At 51.0% G+C, this 13344-nt stretch overlaps 8 protein-coding genes across 8 annotated transcripts; 4 read left to right on the forward strand and 4 right to left on the reverse strand.

Moving 5' to 3' along the window:
• Nucleotides 1–428: 428 nt before the first annotated feature.
• Nucleotides 429–2381, reverse strand: LY79DRAFT_573123 (uncharacterized protein). Its single transcript, XM_060559441.1, has 4 exons — nucleotides 2286–2381; nucleotides 1461–2167; nucleotides 1369–1385; nucleotides 429–1300 (listed from the first exon to the last, which is right to left on the reverse strand). The coding sequence occupies exons 1-4, from the start codon at nucleotides 2286–2288 to the stop codon at nucleotides 633–635; spliced, it is 1395 nt and encodes a 464-aa protein (XP_060407165.1). The 5' UTR covers nucleotides 2289–2381; the 3' UTR covers nucleotides 429–632.
• Nucleotides 2382–3392: 1011 nt separating this feature from the next.
• Nucleotides 3393–4040, forward strand: LY79DRAFT_475240 (peptidase G1; the record flags this gene model as incomplete). Its single annotated transcript, XM_060553232.1, has 1 exon — nucleotides 3393–4040. A coding segment is annotated over one exon (648 nt), but the record flags the coding sequence as incomplete, so codon positions are not given.
• Nucleotides 4041–5142: 1102 nt separating this feature from the next.
• LY79DRAFT_473134 (uncharacterized protein) lies at nucleotides 5143–5484 on the forward strand (the record flags this gene model as incomplete). Its single annotated transcript, XM_060553217.1, has 1 exon — nucleotides 5143–5484. A coding segment is annotated over one exon (342 nt), but the record flags the coding sequence as incomplete, so codon positions are not given.
• Nucleotides 5485–5888: 404 nt separating this feature from the next.
• On the reverse strand, nucleotides 5889–6680 carry LY79DRAFT_585144 (uncharacterized protein; the record flags this gene model as incomplete). The annotated part of the gene is made up of 3 exons (XM_060560472.1): nucleotides 5889–5915; nucleotides 5994–6143; nucleotides 6243–6680. 3 exons carry the CDS (start codon nucleotides 6678–6680, stop codon nucleotides 5889–5891), a joined length of 615 nt encoding a protein of 204 aa, XP_060407168.1.
• A 208-nt stretch (nucleotides 6681–6888) lies between these two features.
• On the forward strand, nucleotides 6889–7945 carry LY79DRAFT_573128 (uncharacterized protein). The gene is made up of 2 exons (XM_060559442.1): nucleotides 6889–7556; nucleotides 7627–7945. The coding sequence occupies exons 1-2, from the start codon at nucleotides 7026–7028 to the stop codon at nucleotides 7762–7764; spliced, it is 669 nt and encodes a 222-aa protein (XP_060407169.1). The 5' UTR covers nucleotides 6889–7025; the 3' UTR covers nucleotides 7765–7945.
• A 187-nt stretch (nucleotides 7946–8132) lies between these two features.
• On the reverse strand, nucleotides 8133–8665 carry LY79DRAFT_529808 (uncharacterized protein; the record flags this gene model as incomplete). The annotated part of the gene is made up of 2 exons (XM_060556145.1): nucleotides 8133–8410; nucleotides 8497–8665. 2 exons carry the CDS (start codon nucleotides 8663–8665, stop codon nucleotides 8133–8135), a joined length of 447 nt encoding a protein of 148 aa, XP_060407170.1.
• Nucleotides 8666–8750: 85 nt separating this feature from the next.
• LY79DRAFT_585146 (uncharacterized protein) lies at nucleotides 8751–9293 on the reverse strand (the record flags this gene model as incomplete). The annotated part of the gene is made up of 2 exons (XM_060560473.1): nucleotides 8751–8935; nucleotides 9044–9293. 2 exons carry the CDS (start codon nucleotides 9291–9293, stop codon nucleotides 8751–8753), a joined length of 435 nt encoding a protein of 144 aa, XP_060407171.1.
• A 2170-nt stretch (nucleotides 9294–11463) lies between these two features.
• LY79DRAFT_585147 (uncharacterized protein) lies at nucleotides 11464–12957 on the forward strand (the record flags this gene model as incomplete). Its single annotated transcript, XM_060560474.1, has 6 exons — nucleotides 11464–11584; nucleotides 11728–11849; nucleotides 11900–12227; nucleotides 12284–12305; nucleotides 12382–12628; nucleotides 12886–12957. The coding sequence occupies 6 exons, from the start codon at nucleotides 11464–11466 to the stop codon at nucleotides 12955–12957; spliced, it is 912 nt and encodes a 303-aa protein (XP_060407172.1).
• Between the last annotated feature and the right edge of the window lie 387 nt (nucleotides 12958–13344).

Consider the following 13344-nt stretch of genomic DNA (forward strand, 5'->3'; position numbering starts at 1 on the left):
GCGCGGTACAGCCCCCACCGGTACACGATATATACAGTCGGCAACAAGACGTTGGGTTCCTGCTAGTACGGGAGTTGAGGGTTTCATATCATGATGCATTTCTGGAGATCTCAGAGAGGCATTCAGTTTGAATTATGACACTTTCTATGATGAGCGTGGCAGCTGTAACATAGGGTACATAATTCGCGTTAAATATATCCGGCAATCTTTCTGACATCATTCATTTCGACCAGCTGTACTCTATGACGTACCATTTCAAATACTTATGTGATTATGTGAGGTTATGTTGCAAGTTGATAATACAACGTACAGCCATCGTATGAGCTGTCGGATTCTGGATCGTAAATCGCATAGACTTGACCAATATTGTCATAGTGGAGAGTCATATGCGCATTGCCTCCATGTTGGTGTCAATGACATGGTTGTTCCTAATTTCGATCCAGGCTAATCCACCAGCCAGGACATCGTCTTCCCTCCTGGCACGTAGCTGCCCAATCAATCTATGCACATATATTTACGTCTATTTATGCGCCTCCTGCACCTGGAATCATTATTCTAAGCTATTTACGACACAGAATATATGCTTCTGCATGTGAATAACACCACCCTCGGCCATCACAAGCACCCTCTGCCTAAATGCCTCCCATGCTCCGAGTGCAAGGCCACGAACCGTACGCCGCCATTAGCAGGACTGGCGTCACCAGAAGAAAGACCCAAAACACATCCATTACGAGGCCAATACTTTCGTTGATGCGAAAGAAAAGTCCGCAAGCCACCGCGGATGCTATCTGCGGCAGACATATCGCCCCGTTGTGGATCGCCAGGATGGCCGCCGCGTCGTCAAGCTTACCGCCGTCGGCGTCAGCTTCAGGTCCGCTAGCATTGACCGCGAGGTCCGTCGCGATGATCCCGTACGGAATCCAGTTGGATATGGCAAACTGTACTCCGAGTGATGAGAGCACCAACGGCGCGGCTTTATCAACGCCGCCCAACACCGACGTCACTGCTACCGCAAGAGTCCCGGCCGTGGTCGTCAGCGCCAGAGACCAAACCTTGAAAAGCCTTCTGTTCTGAGCTTCGAGGAGATACAAGCCTTTTTTTCTCTCCGATGCGGTACATTCATGGCTGGAGGCGCTCGCCGCCATGGCTTTACGTGACAGCGCCGTCCCAGACAAGCTTTGCATCAGGACGGTCGTAACAAGAACCACGCTGTGGAATACGAGCATACATCCAGCGCTTGCCACTTCAGCTTCAGTTTTATCAACATGGAATCGACCCAGCTTTGCGGAGGCCCGCTTGTCTTGGACACACGAATAGGTCAGTGTCACGGGAATGGAAACAAGTAATACGTCAAAGCAAAGCACTTACAAGTTTCTGATACCGCACTACAGTTTTCCACCATACCATCAGTCTCACATGAATGCAGCCCGTAAGAACTATAGGGGCGGAGTCAAACTTACGTGGTCATGTAGAACAACACAGGAAACCAGGCTAGCCAAGACCACATCTGGGTCCGGCACACGATACGTGTGACTTCGGGCAGCCTCATCGACTTCTTGACGATACGGCGCATCTTTGACACCATGGAGCGCAGGTTCCAGGCCTTGTTGACCTCACTCCTCCCGCTCATCTCCTCCCGCTGCTTGGCGTAATACTCAAGGGCACGGAGGGTGTGTATACCCAGAAGCAAGCACATTGCCGCGCAGCAGATGAGAGACAAAATTTTGAAGGACGGCTCCGTGAAGAAAGCGAAGCCGGTGCCGAGTACAGATCCGCTGGACGACAGCCGCGTGATCCAAAGACTCGCCGTGGCCTGCTGCTGTGGCGGGCAGACGTCCATCAGCAGAGCGCGGAGACTGATGTGTAAGGGTTGCATGGCGATATTGAGCAGGTAGATGGCGACAACGGCAACAAGCTTGCCTCCCGTCACGACAGCGATGGGCGAGTCAAGGCGCAGGGCACCAAGGAAGAGGGCGCTCGCTTCCTGAGCCCAGGCTAGACAAAGCAAGGCCACGATGACGCCGAGGCCGCTGCCGAGGATAGGCCACCTACGAGAGCCATCACTGATGGAGGCGACAATGAGCGGCAGGAGGAGCCCCGCGAGGGGAGCCGCCATTAGCACCCAAGTTACTTCACTGTTTGAGAAACCGATACTGGACAAGTAGGGCTATATGGTACATGTTGCATACTTTAGCCACTGCGACAAAAGGGTGAAGGGATTTTGAGAATCCAGCATTGACAGACCAATACCAAATTTGGGACTTGACGGTCCGGAAAAGACTCACCATTACAAAAGCCTGTTGTATGACGAAGACGAACTGTAAGCTTTCCGGTCATCCCAGGCGGGGGTTACTGTTAGCCGCTTCTTCCTGTGTTTTTCCTTTTGGGTCTTAGGCTTACGAGAGAAACGGCGCGCTCAGGAGGAATACGCTCCAGCGTGATAACAATGGTCTTTGATCGTCTTGGCTCGTCTTCCCAGCTGGCGGAGAGGGGGGTAGCGTGTCCGTCAACCTGGACTCGAAAAGGCGGTTGGACTGCATGGCTTTCTGATATTTGCTTGTATGACGGAGATGGCATTAGAGATGGTACATCTAATGGGTGGAAACTCAAGCGTAGCACAAATGTAGACAAGTAGCTACTATATAACAAACCACATTAGAGGACCCCAAGACTGAGTCAGCTAGATGGCCGGGTACCACGCCTTGGGAGGTACAAAGACGATTTGCACAGGGTCTCGGGCGATTGCCGCCGACTACCCAGCATTTCGACGACAAGAAGCCCGCCGTTCCACTAACCGTACCTGCGGGTCTTGGATGCGGACCGGAAGTAAAAGTATGGTTTCAGGACAGGAAGTAAAAAGTCGATTAACGTTAGTAACCGTCGGTCCAGCGATGATACTCCGCACATGGCAGGCTCAGCTGCAGACAATGCCAGTGAGAGCTCGATGTCGAGTCAAGGAGGCAACCTGATTCATGTTGCCCTCTCTTCTCGGAATCATCTCCAACATCAAAACAACCAACAATATAATAACCACCAATACCTTGGTGTCGCCCGCCCTAGCGATTTATCCATTGTAGTTTTGTGGTTTACATAATCATTTTGCCAACGGCGTTATACGTTATCATTAGCCGCAACTGGCCAGACGAAGGTCATATCACCCCGCTTTGTTTGCAAAGCAGGCAATCATGGCCTTGCCGAAACTCTTGCCAGCGGGCATCGCGGTCATGTGGCTTCTCGCGTTGACTCTTTTCGGTCTCGCTGGAAGCATACGCAAACCGGCTGAAAACAGCGGCAGCCGGCTATCGCATGATTCGCCGTCATCTTCCGCCGGCAGCGAGATCCCATTACTGACAGCGCCCGTATCCCCATCGGGTCCCGTTACTATCCACAGCAGCCGTAACTGGGCGGGCGGAGTCAATGCGCGTCCTCCGGTCGGCAGCAGGTTTGCGGCCGCCAAGATGAACTTCACGCTGCCGATAACCCTCGGACTCGACATGATGCGGCCGGACGCGGAATACTACGCGGTCAGCGTCTGGGTAGGCATCGACGGATGGAACCGCGCGGCGTTGCTGCAAGTGGGCGTCAGCTCTCAGGTGAACGAGAGCGAGTCGGGCGACCTCTCGTTCCAGGCGTGGTACGAGTGGACGCCGGCTCGGGCAAAGTTCTTCGACATTGCGATGGAGCCTGGCGACAAGATGGAGGTTGAGGTGGTCATGTTCAATGCGACGCGGGGCAAGGTATATCTGGGGAACCTCTCGAGAGGCGAGTGGGTGTCGCGGGTGCTCAACGCGCCGCAGCCGGACGCGGGGCTGGTCGGGGCGACAGTCGAGTGGATCGTGGAGGACTTTCGGATGGTTGGGGAGCCGCGCAACGTGGCCTTTGGCGACTTTGGTGCCATTGAGCTGCGGGACTGCGTTGCATACACAAGCGATGGAGAGAAGGTCGGCCCGGACCCTGGCGAGGTGTTCTGGATCCGACAGGGCAACGCCACGCGCGCCCGAACGATGGTGCAGGGGAGTTCTGTAGCTGTGGAATACAACCGCGGGGTGGTTTTGGGTTAGGGTTTGTAACCAGGGTTAGGGTTCTATTTACCGACAAGTGTATCCAGACTGGCAGACTTGCCATCTGGGCCTGAGGAAGCTGGGAGTTAGCAGAACAGAATACCAGCGTTTCTTTGGAACTGTACCTTCGTACTATGAAGTCGCTTTAACATGGGTTCCTTGAAAATCACCACCCTAGAAATGATCTGCCGGGTAAAGTAAATCCGGGATAATCCAAAACCTTGTAGAGTGACAAGGGTCGACGGCCTCCTTGGGACGGATGACAAAGTGGAAACTGATAAACTATCGGAACTGTAGCAAACTCCCGGAACTATCGTGCCTAGTCATAACCGAATCGCTGATCAAGACTCCATGGCTCAAGGTAGCCGACCGGATCCCCAACTGTCAACCCGTCTCGGACCGCTCGACCGTAAACACCCGCAACACCTCTCACGGAACCGAGTACCGACCGCCACTCGTCTCCTTTCTGCCGCGATGCTGTTATGGACAGAGTACAGAGCTAAGTTGAAGCATAACACTCACAACCCCTTGCCCTTTTACATTTTTGCTTGTCAAGACTGGCGACAATATCTCCTAATCATTGCATTACTTGCATGCATACCCATCCCAAATCAGCCAAACATCTTCACAACGACGTATCATGATCCCCATGGAATCCAGAGACTCAAACAAGGCGCTCGTGCAAGACAAGCGCATTCAAGATGGTTCTCCCGGTGGGGATTGGAGCGACGCCGACAGCCTCGACCTCCCTTTGTATACGGCCACCCGGAACAAAGGCCTTGGCGGTCTCCTCTCGCGCTGGTACGGGGGATTGCTGCTCGCCCTCGTCTCCCTGGCCTTCGCCTCTACCTGGGCGCTGACGATTGCTTCTACCTGGCGCATCGCCTGGGAACAGTCCAGGGCCTCGTGCTCCGCCGCTGTCGCCTGCCCCGGAACGACAGGAGCACACAGCGGTGCTGACAGCTACGGCTCCAACAGCCATCACAACCACGACCAACTCCAAAATAGCCCGCATGGCAAGGGCAGCCTGCATCTCCCCGGGTGGCGGCTCATCTACAACTCGTCGTACTGCAACGGCATTCAAGACCCCGACGGTGCCCGCGCTCGCGGCTGCATCTTCGACCCGGTGCAGACGGGCTGGATACCCGGTCGCTGCGTCGACAAGGAGCTGACGGAAGAGTTCATCAACTCGCACCAGTGGGAGTGGTACGAGGACGAGCTGCTGACTCGGCCCACCACCCAAGATACCGTGCTGCGCGGCTTTGGCACTCGCGACGCCTTCACTATTGATGACTACCACTACCGTCACTGCGAGTATATCATGAAGGCCCTCATCCGCAATGTCATCCGCCAGCCGCGTGCCATAGGCTTCAAGGGTCTCCATGAGGAACATCTCGAGCACTGCCTGGACAGACTCATCAACTACAACACCCCCGAGTTACGCAACGCCTGGTCCGAACACTTGATATGGACCGGCTCCGGCGAGTGCTACGAGCGAGTCGATCCAACGTCCTCATCATAGGTCCCAGGCTTTGTCTTGATGGGTAAAGTTGTCGTGTGGAGATTTGGTTCGGGAGAGGGAAGCTATGCACGTTATGTAATTATCTCCAATGTTCTAAACAAGCCACATTAAAATCATCGTATCGTTCATGTTGTATTTCCCTTCACTCTGTCGCCTCCAACCATGTCTACACTGTTCCAAAAGGGCCACGCTCTGTTGGTGGATAATGTCGATACCCCCTCCCAAAGCCATCCAGGATGTTACTCAGCACCAACAAGCCGACAAACTTGACTCAAGCACACACATGACTGTTATCATGTATCTGCTCATGGGCCCATGCGCACCAAGGAGTCCTAAGGCGCAAGCGCCATGGTCAGTCTGCTCGTTGGTATAGTTATCGGACAAGGTGCAACGCATCAAACAACACTTACCTTATGAGGAACCCCGGATACATCGGCCCAGTCTCGAAGTATCCGGTCGTCTCGACACTGATGCCACAGAGCGTTCCCGTCGACGATCTTATTACCGTCATGCATACTAGCCACGGGGTTCGGCGTGGTGTCGGCATGGCATAAAATCCCCTGCGCACATAGCCGCCTCAGACGTCAGACAGACCATACATACGCATTTGGGTACCTTGTTCCACCTGGAAGAGATGATAGGAAAGAAATCTAACGCACCTGCAATAAGTAGTCAAAGCAGTATCCGAGCGCCTCGTAAGACGACCCAGGACGACCATCCTCAGGGGCATATTTGACGGAGGTGGTAGGGCCGCCTCTGGCCAGGCGCACCATCTGGGTACGGATGTCGCGTAAGCATCGTAGATGATGGAACATGGAGATATGACCCCAGTAATGGAAGCCAGTGGTCATATTGGTGGCGAGCGCGCTGCCGCCAGACGCTGGGAGGAGAGCGCCGGGGTCGTTCCAAAGGGCGTCTGCGGCATCATCAAAGTGAGCATAGGCGGCGTCTCCGAGGATAAAGCGTGGCATCTTAGGAGCCGGTTCGAAAAATACATCCAGCGAGATGGGCGGAGAAGGTCCAACGATGACCAAGATGATAAGGAGGGCCGTCGCGGAAGAGACAAGGCCAACACCAACGGTACGCAGGGACAGCATCGTGAGCCGGCCAAGAATGTGATTCGTTTTCCGGTCGGGATTCTATAATCAGAGTCAACTTACATATACTTTGGTGACCTAGAGCTGGTTGGTCTGTTCCGTGTATGATTATGCCGTCCAAACCGGAGAAAGTAAGACACCCAAGCTGGCCTCGGCGACTCAGGTCCGACGGAATCGGAAAACCCAAAGCTAACGTAAACCTTGAAATGTTTTAGTGGAAAGTGTATAACGGCGTTGTCTCAGGCTATTCATTCTCTTTCACATTAAGAAAACCCTTTTCATCTTTGTGTTCCTCTTCTCAGCCAGTTCCACTCCTTGTTGCCCACCCAGATAGAGATTCACACCATGTCTGAAGACCCCCCTTCAACCCCCTGTTCGACAAACTGCGACCTGCCAAAACACGCACATGACTCCAGGCCGGGCCACGATCACTACAGACCTGAAAGAGGCAGAAATTTATGGACGTTCTTTTTGATGGCTGCCCTCTTGCTCACCTGTCTGAGCGCGTTCCACTTCCGCTGGCGGCGGGCTATCGTCTCGTCGCCCATCGTGCTGCCTGAGGTGCCCTACGCTTTCGACCGCCACCGTGACCTCGAGCCCTTCGACGAGGCAACGCAAGCGCGCTGGGACGACCTCATCAGCCGCAACTTATGGTGGGACATGAGATGGATCGACGGCCGTAACCCCGCCTCGGGGACGGTAGTCACCCGCGGGATTGACATGTTCCACAAGATGCACTGCCTGATATCACTGCGTGCCGAGTTCACGGCGCTGGTTATAGGTGACCCAGCGCGCCGCTCGACGTGGCGAGCTCAAGACGCTGAGGCTGGAGCAGATTTGTTGCACCTGGGCCACTGCTTTGATTTCTTGCGGCAGGTTTGATTCTCATTCCATCACATTCTGGACCTGCGGGCCGAGACTGACGATACACATCTTGTGGTTATAGGGCATTCTTTGTGCCGCTGACTCCACGCTGGAGGCCATGGGGCCCGGCTTCACTGAGACGACCGGGGAAGGGGTAGTGCACCAGTGTCGGGACTGGAAGAAGCTTATGGCTTACGCAGGCTTGCCAAACCCGTTTTAGTGTTGTTTTGCTGTGCTACTTGAGCAGCAACACAATCTAGTCTTACTACGGGAGGCGATGGCTTGCGTTCTAATCTTCAAGCATTCGTGAGGGTTTATCTAGACTTATCGATGTTGCAGTTTGCGAAACACATTTTCTTTCTCATCTATAGTACCTGTTCCTTAAGCTAACAGACTTACCAACAATCAAATCAAGACCTTAATACTCACCTTGGCTAAGCAGTTCGTAGGAGCACAAAGCATTTTGAAATACCCAAACGCAACATCTATTTTATAGCTCAGATTCTACCCCAAATCATCCGTAGCAAGACCCTAATAAAGTAAATGCCGTCCGTCTCCAGGTAATGTCACCCCCACGGGAGACGCCCCCTAGATCTCATCGTGGTTCTCCCAATAGACCGGCAGCGCAGATTTGTTCAAACGGTTCCCATAAACTTTACCCAGCGTCGGATGATATAGATTTTCTTCCACATCTACGCGAGGGTGGCGGGCGTGGGCCCATTCTTGGATCTTTGTGTAATTGCGACACGTGTGCTGGCTCTCCACCACGGGCCACGGCTCCATCCACCCGTCTGCCCATCGCTGGGGTACCACTGACAGGTCGGCGTGGCACTCAAGCGACAGCCGGATCGAGTCAATGCAATGGGCTATTGTTTTTTCTTTTTGTCAGATGTCTGGTTGAAAAGTGTTGTAGGGGTGGGGGCGGGTGGTTCTCGAAGACCTTGTTACTTACCGACATGGTATCCCTCGGGGAAGTTGTCGTCAGACGGAATATGTGGGTAGCTCGCCTTCCACGGGTCTAGTTTCATGCGCAGGTAGTTAAGACAGTGAAGCTGATGGAAGACGTCCATGTAGACTAGGTAGCCGGACCCGTCTTTGAACTCGACTGACACCTCCCCCATGGCCTCGAGCTCCTCTTTCGCTATTTTGAGCCAGCCCTCTGAATTCGGCGAGATTCATCAGTTAATTGCTCAATGGTCCGCACTTCTACACATAGGTTTCCCAAGCGCCTCGCAAAATGGGGTTAACGGGTAACGTACGGTTATTGCCAACAGACCGTGTCGACCAGGCGGCGTCGGCCTCATCGCGATTGTAGCTCGTGAAAGCGGAGCGCTTCCCCGCGGGAAGATCCCACCGCGTCTTCACCACCTCTATAGGCGCGTCTCGAGGCTCTGTCGAACATGGATCGTCAGCAGGGTTATACATATCACGGTCATGATTATGATGGCAGCGATGAGGAGGAGAAAGGTTTTTACTCATGTCAAACGGAAACTACTTACCTACAGAGGTCAGTTGACCAGTGATTGTCATCGGCAGAGTCTGCCGTGAATGGTAGACGTTGGCCAGAAACCACAGACCGTTGAGGATCGTCAGGCAGACGTAGATGAGAACAACACACCACGACCGGCGCCCTCGCACCGATGACGACGACAGTGGCTTGTCTGTAGGCAATTGGTGATCGTACTTGGCGAGCTCGCTGTGTTCGTCGTCTAGAAACGGGAGTGTCTCATAGCCCGAGGACCGCGCCATAGTGCTTCCGTATGCTCTCTTGGTGCTACTGAGCACATGAAAGATGTTCCTATGTATTATCGAGATCCGCTGGCGTCAACCGCGGAGCAGTGGAAGATTTTTGCCCAGTTATGCGAGCAAGGTCAGTACGGTTCATTGTGAAAGCTTTCTAGTTGAGAGATAGGTAGACCCTTGTTATGTAGATTCTGGAAGAATCCTTGACGAGGGCTCGCAGCGGTCTTTCGACTGTCTAGTCTTCATTGACCTCCGGACAACATTTAGCAATCCGAACTCGGTCCGGAGGACCGAGAGTGGATTGGTCCTCGAGCCACCTAGCGCGGTACAATAAACTATTCAGGTTTGTTAGGATTCCTCCACCTACCACGTGTGATGGGTACAGTTAAACGGATAGTCAGGTATCAACCCATGGACAGGGACAGGGACTATGCGGAAACTCAAATATTTAACACAAGTCAAAAGCGCGTGACAAGCACAGAACCTCGACTGAGTTGACTTCAGCTGGAGCTGTAAGTCTGATGAATTTGGACCCTTTGGTTGGCCAGCGAAGCGGTGTGTGGTCGGATCCACCAGTGATTGACTAGCGGGTTAAATTTTGCCTTGATATCTCCGTTTGAAATACCTTGCCTAGTATGTATCCCTCGAGTCTCTTTAATTCCAGCCATCATAACCGATGTAGGCTGTTATTGACATTGTATTCTAGATTCTATATGGCTAAAGAGAACAAACAGTATCAAGGGAAGCCTACTTAAGATCCCGGTGGGGCGGTAAGTTGTACGCTGAACCGTCAATCATCAAGCATAGTTCTGTCCGTCTTGTCGTCCTGCCAGTGATCTGTCCCAGCGACTTTCCGTCAATGGAGTGGCCCACAAATGTTAAAGCTTCGATCCCTACTGGGTTTATTTCTTGCCTAAAGAGTAGCAAGCAAAGTTTGTCTAGCAGTGGGTTCTACAGGTTACACTCTGAGCTTAAAACTGTTGCGATGTTGACCATCACGGATAATTATCGGAGGTATCGGATTAGCTCCGATGACTCATTGCCGGCGAATCCTTGGATAATTGGCCAAGGATCCACTGAGGATTTGCGGCAATTGGTTGGTTATTCAACCAACCAACCCACGATAGTTATCCTTCTATTCTTCACGCATAATAGAGATCAACAGTAACCCCATTATTCGTCAATTGCCACCGATACGTACGGTTAACCGTATCACCATATTCCTGGTGAATCCAACAAAAACCTTTTGATAACCTTTACTATAGACTTTGCCATAGGCTTCACAGAAACTTTTCCAAAGTGATCCAGAGCCTGTCTGATAGCTATCGCATATGACACTTAGAAACAAAAGTGAAATTACTCCACTAATAATGATACTTTGAGAAGTGCAGTTAGGCTAGAGTAAGTAGCAGAAAAGCTGCAGTCTGAAAGGTAGGTGCCCAGTATAAATAATACAGAAATCTATCTATTCGACGTAACACTGGCTGAGAATTCAGTCTATTAAGTCAAGTAGAGACTAGAGCTATATTAGTCCTATTGACAGGCTCGATTCGTGACTTGACAGAAAGTTTACAGAAACTTCCCCAGAGGCAAACTATAAACGCTAACTAGTTGCAATGGTTGCACAAAGAAACGATAGAATTCATGACGCATGACTCATAATATATATCCTGAGTCGTGCACGTTGGACTTTGTGTTAGGACTTTTTTGCAAGTTAGCTCCTTTCAACTCTAACTTATTAACCTTATATCTTACTAGTATGTCTATCTTACTAGTATGTCTATCCTGCTGTGCCATTCCAAACCGTAATCGTTTTGTGAGTTCTAACCACAACTAACGCTTGCGAAGCGTTTTATGCGCCTGAAAGACATAACGTTAAAGGTTTGCTAAACCAGGCCTAGCTCTAAATTCTCTCAAATTTGTACCTCAAAAGCTCTCCAAAATGAGACCGATCACACGAAGAAGAGGTGCTTGCCAATTATGCAGGGTAAGAAAAGTACGATGTAAGTCTCTACTTTATTTATGGCCACAATTCTTTTTGACGCTAATCATTCTAAACACTTTCAGGTAACGGTACCGAACCATGCCTCAGCTGTGAGGCATGAAGACCCTTTCTTATATTAGCTTGTTGATATAAATAATCTTTCCATCTCACCGATCTTTCTATCCCAGCGAAATGGCTACCCTTGTCACTATCGGTCCTCAACTCCTCGGCTGCGAGGGAACGATACTCCCCAAGGGGTTTTCAGCAGCTGTTCAACGCCAACCGAATACGGACGAGATATGGCCCGCAATTTGTACGCCTCTCCGCACGATGAATGGCAACAGTTCACGTGTGACGGTGCCAGCTTGACACCGAGGCTGGCAACAACAATTTCAACCGAAGATAGAGGGGTCAATGGCACCAGGGAAGCAGGCCTCCTTGAGCTACTTGACATAGCATCGCCTTCAGAGTGCCACTCTGAAGGCGGAATGAACTTTGAATTTATCGACCTGTACCCGGAAAAGTCCATCCAGTCGCCACAGTCTGTCGCTTCGATTGGCCCTCCGCACTACAGCACGGTGAGTTGCCGAGTACATGCAGTTATTGGAGATATACTAGTAATGCTCAGACAGTGCAGCTTTTCAACTTCCATAAAACAACAAACCTGCCTTCTGAGTCAAAGACAAGCGCGAAGACAGAAGCAGACTCTGAGGTGAAAGCAGAAAACGCGAATCCTGACATACTTCCCGTCGACTTCTCAATGTCGAATCTTTACGGTCTAGGCGAGGTCCTCTCGAAGAGCACCCTAGGTCCGCAAAAGGCGGAGATGGTAAAGACTGTGGAGAACCTCCGTCGCGTTTTCTACGAAAACTCGTCATGCTTTTCGGACAGTGACACCAGCGGGCCGATGCAGTCTTTCTCCCATAGCGACGCGGATCTTTTGCGCTACAGCGAAGGTAAGCAAGCAAGAACGTGGACCCGATAGGTTTAGCTGACTCTGCTTTGCTTGTAGCGTGCTTCGAAGACAGGTGTCTGTGAGTGTACTCTGACAAACCATTATATCCCCGAGCTTCAGTGATTGATGAATTGTTGGAACAATGAACCGAACAGCGTTGGCACCTTCTTGACCCGTCATGCAGTCGATGAAGTGATCCAGATGTCCAAAGTTCCTGGAGCTGATAAACTCGCCACTGTCTTCACCGATGCCATTATGGCGATCGGTTGCTACATCAAATGCTTTCGCGACCGGCTGGCACCTGACTCTGAAGCAAGACGAAATGCCCAAAGACGCCTCATATACCTACTAGGGCTTTACGGGACCATAAAGAACTCTCCGAGCAGCCTGATGAAACTTCAAGTGAGTACCTTCTTTCCAGTTATGCCTCCACTACTCTAGCTCTCTCCAATCAGATTGCTCATTACCAAGTGTCTTAGGTATTGCTACTCCTGGTAAGAGACGACTCTCGAGAGAAGTGTCTCGGCCCCCCTTATCTCTAATGCACAAACCTACACAGGCAATTATCGCTCGGATGGTCGAGGGGTCTCGTATCTGGGATAAGATCACCGAAGCCGTGTGTTGTGCCCGAGAGCTCCGGCTGGTACACGCGGCGCCAGGCCAGCAACTGTTTCCTGACAAAGAGAAACAAGACCTCGCGCAGCGAAGCGTGTGGCTCCTATACAGCCTAGATACTGTAATGAACTGCAGCGTCTTGTTATATGAGAGAAAAGTAGTTAACCTATTAAGAAACTACGTATAAACTGGAGAAGCAGTAGAAATACCTTTTCTAGATAGTCTGTGCAGGTGGTATACTACATCCTGTAGCAGCGCTGCTAGCACTAGCTACATAAAGCTAATCTAGCTTTATAATATACCCCCTTAGCTTTAAGATATCTTAAAAGTAGCTTTATATATAGATTTAGAATTATTAAATAAAAAAAAATAAAGTAATTATTATATAATAAAAGTTATTATAACTAAAATATTATAATAAAGTAAATAAAGAAAAAGTTTAAAAAGAACCTTTTAAATAAAGGTTTTTATTTTCTTAACTATACTTTCTTTTATTATTTTTA

Source organism: Colletotrichum navitas (assembly GCF_030913465.1).
Source record: "Colletotrichum navitas strain CBS 125086 chromosome Unknown LY79scaffold_178, whole genome shotgun sequence".
In the NCBI taxonomy this organism is placed as follows: domain Eukaryota; kingdom Fungi; phylum Ascomycota; class Sordariomycetes; order Glomerellales; family Glomerellaceae; genus Colletotrichum; species Colletotrichum navitas.